Raw genomic sequence first — 5,608 nt, 5'->3', positions numbered from 1 at the left:
ATACCTGGGGAAACAGCACCTTGTGACTGCTGGCAACCTCACCGGCAAAGCTGTTGCATTTTGGCTGCCTTTCTCATCCCAGGGGTCAGTGGCAGAGTTCCCCCATTCCCCCCCCCCCAAAAAAGTGAGAAAGATTATTACAAAGGAAGATTGGGTTCTCAGTCTTTTAAAAACTCTTTAATCTTTGGACATATATTTTCTAAGTGTACCGTTGGCAATGATTTTACAATCATTTCTTCACATGAAATCAATCCATCATAGCTAGGGAGGAAAGTTAGCTATTGATTTTTCCTTATTGTGTCAACACACTTTGGCTAGGTTCCATCCGCCAATTAAAGCAGAGTATTTAGATTTAAGCTGATTTATCCCCATTGATTTCAATGGGATGGAACTGGATGAAAGCCAGTGCAACTGATTCGTGGGATCCTCAGGCTGCCCTGGGCACAAAACCCAACAGCGGCTCTTGCCAGAGAGGACAGCTGGCTACCGGCCACTTCCTAAGCTGGATTTGCAGTCCGAATGCAGAGAGGTGTTTGCAAGCAGCTGTTCTTTGCTAGTGAGAAATATGGCTCTTTTGGACTGGGGCTCAGCCAGGCATGTCCGGCTTTGGATAGGGAGCACAAGGTCAACAGACACGAACAGCAGCCGACTCTCCTTGCCCCTTAGCTAAGGCAGCACTGTAACAACTTGGCCTTGTTTCTTGTGTTATGAATTGGGAGTGGGGAATAGGCTATACGCTAGAACACTCCCAACCCCTGGACCCAGCAAGTGTTACAACATAAGCCAGACTAGCTTCCTGTTGAGGCAATAGCATGGGCAATGGGCCATTATGGGGAACAAAGGAAAGGGGTTCTGTGCAAGATGGCAAGTGGGTGGTGCCCCTCCCCCAACTCGTGGGTACTTAGAAGGACAAAGGTAGAGTGGAGGGCAGAGAGTTGGAGTGATGTGAACTAGAAGCAAAGCAGCAAGCTGGAAAGGGAGAGAAGCAGAGCAATGATTGATTTCTGCTGGATGCCAAGGCTGTGGCTATGAGGAAAAACAAGACCTTCTTGGGGTGTTGATGCTGTGAACCCCTCTATCGCAGGCTCAGGTTGTATATGTGTGTAAATAAACCATATATCATAAAGACACCACAGTCTCTGCTGTGCCTCATTTCCAAAGGAAACACAAACCCTGGAAACTCTGGAATCCTGCACCGCTCTGAGATTGGGGTGGCATGAAACACTGAGCTTCCAGAGATGTGTAGATCTTAAGCTGTTTCTCAGGGCAGTTTGTTCAGTGTTTGGAGCCACGTTTGCAGAATGTCTGTGTTTTAGCGCATTAAGGAACAGAAGCCAAGATGCTGTCTTGTAAGTTGGGGTGGAAGGGGTGTAAGCTCAGCGGCAGAGCATCTGCCTGCATGCAAAAGGTCCCAGGTTCAATCCCTGACATCTCCAGGTACAGCTTGGAGAGCATCCCTGCCTGAAACCCTGGAGAGCTACAGCCAATCAGTGCAGACACTCCTGAGTTAGATGGACCCAATGGTCAGACTCTGAAAGGCAGACTCCTATTTCCTAAGTCTGGCAGCAGAGACGGGCTTTCAGAAGAAATGCTGCTGCTGCTGCTGCTGCTGCTGCTGGGCATTTTTACCCAGTGGGTCCCTATTCTACTAAAATACCCAGTCTCTACTCAGGAGCCATCCCCACCCAGGTCTCTAAACTTTGCCCCTTTTCCTGTAGCAGAAAGCACAGGATGAATCTCCCAACCAGCCCAAGGAGGAAGGAAGCAGAAACCAGAGCCTTTGCAAGAAACTGCAGCCTCGGGTACAATAGGAGCATTCAGGAGGAGCACATTAGCTGAGTTATAAAGCTGGGAGCGGTAATGGTAGCAAGAACATTTTGCAAACACGCTTGTGGCACACTTGTGTCCATCTATCTGCAAGAGCAGTGCCCACCTCCTGCTCCATGGCTGTGCAATGCCCAGGGCAAAAGACCGGAGATCTCTCTCTAGCACTGGGCCCAGAGACAGAATGCAGCAGAGTGGCTTCCTGTCCATCCCTTTTCCTGAGCCAGGGCAGCTCAAGGGTCCTACTGGGGAGGTCACAGCTTCTTAAAATCCTCCAGAGCCACTCTAGCCGCATTGCGCCCCGCTGCTCCCATGACACCTCCTCCTGGGAAGAAAAGGGAGATGTTGCAAGAATAGGGTGGGCAGCTTAAGCAGGTCCACAGCCAGCAAGCCAAATGGTAGAACTCTTGTGGGTATTTGCCACTGGGAATCCTTGAACCCAGTTCACTCACCCCCTAGCAGGGCAGGAATGGGAGGGGACTAAAATTCCTCACAGCAAGAACCCAGAGAAGGGAGAGCACCTCCTTTCATTCCCCTTCTTAGCTGTGTCGTAAGAAAGCATTCAAACAACCTAAGAATGCCCCACAGAGAAGATTTACAATCCAGTCCCAAGCCAGCGTTAGCCAGGAGGGAGGAGACTGAAGACAAGGCAGGGAATGTCTCCATTTATCCTTCCGGACACCAAAAGCTCTACCTATCCCAGGCAGACCCAAGCCAAAGCCACTGACACAGCGCTTAAAATGTGTGCTTGCATTTGATGTACATGTTGAATTTTGCTTGCTTTGTTTTAAATAGAAGCTATGAGGGAGAGGGTCAGTGGTGTTAACCCTTTCTCCTGTCACAGTGAAAAACCCCTTCTCCTTGAGGTGAAGTAAAAGAGAGGAGAGGAGGGGTTTCACTGGGATTTGCAGAACAGGGGAAAAGGTTAGCACAGACAAATGTCTGCCCTTTACAGCAGGGGTGGGAAACCTCTTTGAGCCCAACCTTCTGAGGAGGGTCACATTCCAAGAGTGGGCGGGGCAAAAGGCTGAAGTGGGCGGGGCAAAAGGCAAAACTGAAACGTAAAGAAATACATTGAAAAATTAAACAAGTAGGCTTACATACACAGGCAGGATCTTTAAGATTAAAAAAAACCCCAGCATTTCCACCCACTCCAGGGTGGGGCACCCATGGAGTGCCCTCTCTCTCTTGTCCTTGGGCAAAGAAGGTCTTCTGCGCCTCTCCCCAGAGGCACAGCCTGAGACCCAGCTCTAGAGACACCTTAGAGGAAACTCACCCCACAGCAATGCGGCATCCAGTGGGCTTTTAGGAAAATGTGGACCATGAACGCAACCAGACGCCCCACCCTCCTCCCTGGTCCTCTCTAGCCATCCCCTTCCCACCGAGGCCAGGCTCTCTCCCTCCTTGTTGCAGCAGCACAGACACGCCTCGTCTGGCCTTGCGCTGCCCCCACCAGATACGTACCAGGATGGGCGCCACTTCCACAGAGGTAGAGGCCTTCCACTGGAGATCGGTAGCTGGAATAGGAAGGCACTGGCCGGGCAAAATACAGCTGGTCCAGAGACATCGCTCCATGGAATATGTTCTGAAAACCAGAGGCAGCATCAGACAAGGTAGCTGGGAAGCAGCAGCGCCCTGTCTCTACTTCCCAGTACAAAGGGAGGCAAGAAGTGGAGGCTGGGAGATGGGAGGCAGCTGGGGCAGAAGTCTGTGTGGGTGTTAAAACTCATCTGCAACATCTAAGCCGTATCAGTCAGTTTGGGGAGGTTGCCCTGGAAGGGCATGGAAAGGCAAAGCTGGGCAGGAGAGTCTATGGGCAGAGATTCTCAGCCAATACATACCCCACCAGGTAGGCCAAAGATCCGCTCAAGGTCTGGAGGCGTCAGGATATCCCTGCCGACGACAGAGGCCTTGAACCCAGGGGCGTAGGCTTCAACACAATCAAAGACTACAAGGGGAAGAGATGCCACATGGGAAAGACTGAGAGTTGCCTCAAGGAAGGCTAAGTATTAGTCACCCAGGATCCACCCCCACCCCCCAAAAAAACACCTGGTTTTCTGACAGGGATTCAACTGGAATTTCAGCACCCAAGAGTCACTAAGACTAGACAATCACACTTAGGCACCATGGAGAAATCCCTTCTCAGCTGACCCTGGGCATTGGTTTCCAGCCACCCCTGAGACTCATGGAAGACCAGTAGGCAACATCTAGACCCAGAGAAGATTGTGCTACACAGTTTTAAGCAGGAGGGTTCTCTCCCCAAAGAGAAGGGGTGCGAACCATAGGGTAGAAGAGTGTGCAAATGGGAGACATGGCCCAATGGAATAAGGTTTGGGGTGGTGGTAAGCCTTCCCAAGAATGGAAAATTCTCCCCTTTCTCGAGAGGCAGCACAAAACCACCATTGCTCCTGCCAGTCCTCCATGCAATGGCTGTACCTTGGTCAGCATAGTCCTCACGCTCACGGTCGTCCCATTGCTTCCCTCCGGCCAGTGTGTAGGGGGTGTACTGAGTGAAGAGAGAGACCACGTGGCAGCCCGGCGAAGCCAGTGTGGGGTCCAGGGCAGACGGGATGCACAGTTCAATCATGGGCCTGGAACAGCAGAGAGAGGCCAAGCAGGAACCCTTGGGGTCAAGTCCAGAAGAACCTCAGTGCAGCTGCTTCAGCCCTACTGAACTTTCCATCTAGCACCAGCAAAGTGACTCTACTCTGGCTGTAGACCTGCAGGTATCGCAAAATGCAGGGTTGGATGTTGTGGATGTTGCTGGACTCTCCCACCAACCCTGACTAATGGCCATGCTGGCTGGAGATGATGGGAGTTGGAGTCCAGCAATTTCTGGAGGGCCACCATCACTGTTGCAGTAGAAGGGGATGTAAGGGGGACACATATTTAGAAGAGAAGATGGCCACAAGCCTAGAAATAACTCATTGAATAGACCCGTAGTTTGCAGAGTGATAACAATGCAGGACAATGCTGCATACTTCCTACTTGCTTGGTGCTGATCTTGCAAAAATAAAAAAAGTTTTTGAGCAACGGTTATTCCCATAAACTAATACAGTAAACATTGAGGAGGGAATCATGTACTGTATTTGTGACAGATGTGGCCCAGGGCTTGAGAGTGTTGAATCTGAAAGATGCAGCTTTCCATTTTCCAGCTTAATCTAACATGTTGTTAAGAACACGATGCTTAAAGCCCAAGGATGCAATTCTATGCACATATGTCTAGGAGTCAGTAAAATTAAGCTCAGTGGAACTTAGCATGCATGCATGTTTATTTGTTTTCTGTACAATGGACTCTATAAGAGGTTGAACTCCAAGGTGAACTGCAAGAGGGAATGTAATTTATATTCTGCTCTTAAAGGGCTGAACAAATGATAATAACCAGAGCGACACAGGGTGGTGGTGCAGACACCTAGCAGAGCCTTTTGCTGTTTCAGGGAGTTTGCAATGGAAGGCAGAGCAGAACGGTTGCCAAAAGCCGGCGGTGCAGGAGGTGCATCTAAATGAAAGTGTCTGCCCTGCACTCGTCCCTGGGGCAGATGGCTGGCAGACACTCCAGCGTCTAAAACAGCTAATTGTGTGTGTAGGAAACAGTGCTTCCCAAAGCACACACAGGATTATAAATATGCTGGAGAAGAACTTGACAATATCCATTTGTTTTTCGAGAAGAGGAGTTTTATCTCATTAGAGCAGGATCGTATCATGGTAAGGTCTTGAGACTAGGAACTATGCCAAAAAGAGGCTGCTGTGAGCAATGTGGGTTTCTGCAGCGGTCAGCTCTCCT

The 5,608-nt window shown here is 50.1% G+C and overlaps 1 protein-coding gene across 3 annotated transcripts in view; it reads right to left on the bottom strand.

Annotated features, from left to right (window-relative positions):
- Nucleotides 1-155: 155 nt before the first annotated feature.
- Nucleotides 156-5,608, bottom strand: part of PYROXD2 (pyridine nucleotide-disulphide oxidoreductase domain 2) — a 28,270-nt gene continuing 22,817 nt past the window's right edge. For 2 of the 3 annotated variants that reach the window (XM_083615231.1, XM_083615232.1), the window contains 4 exons: nucleotides 4,261-4,415; nucleotides 3,666-3,772; nucleotides 3,289-3,409; nucleotides 156-2,149 (listed from right to left, as the gene is read on the bottom strand). In XM_083615231.1, the coding sequence (XP_083471357.1) occupies nucleotides 2,079-2,149; nucleotides 3,289-3,409; nucleotides 3,666-3,772; nucleotides 4,261-4,415 (454 nt within the window). In that variant the 3' untranslated portion in view covers nucleotides 156-2,078. Of the gene's footprint in view, nucleotides 2,150-3,288; nucleotides 3,410-3,665; nucleotides 3,773-4,260; nucleotides 4,677-5,608 lie in introns of all 3 variants that reach the window. The other variant, XR_014548571.1, reaches the window with a different exon arrangement.

The sequence above is a fragment of the Podarcis filfolensis genome, assembly GCF_964270895.1.
Source record: "Podarcis filfolensis genome assembly, chromosome: 5".
NCBI classification, from domain to species: Eukaryota; Metazoa; Chordata; class Lepidosauria; order Squamata; family Lacertidae; genus Podarcis; species Podarcis filfolensis.
The sequence above is the reverse complement of the archived record's forward strand: the minus strand, read 5'-3'. Positions and strand labels throughout refer to the sequence as shown.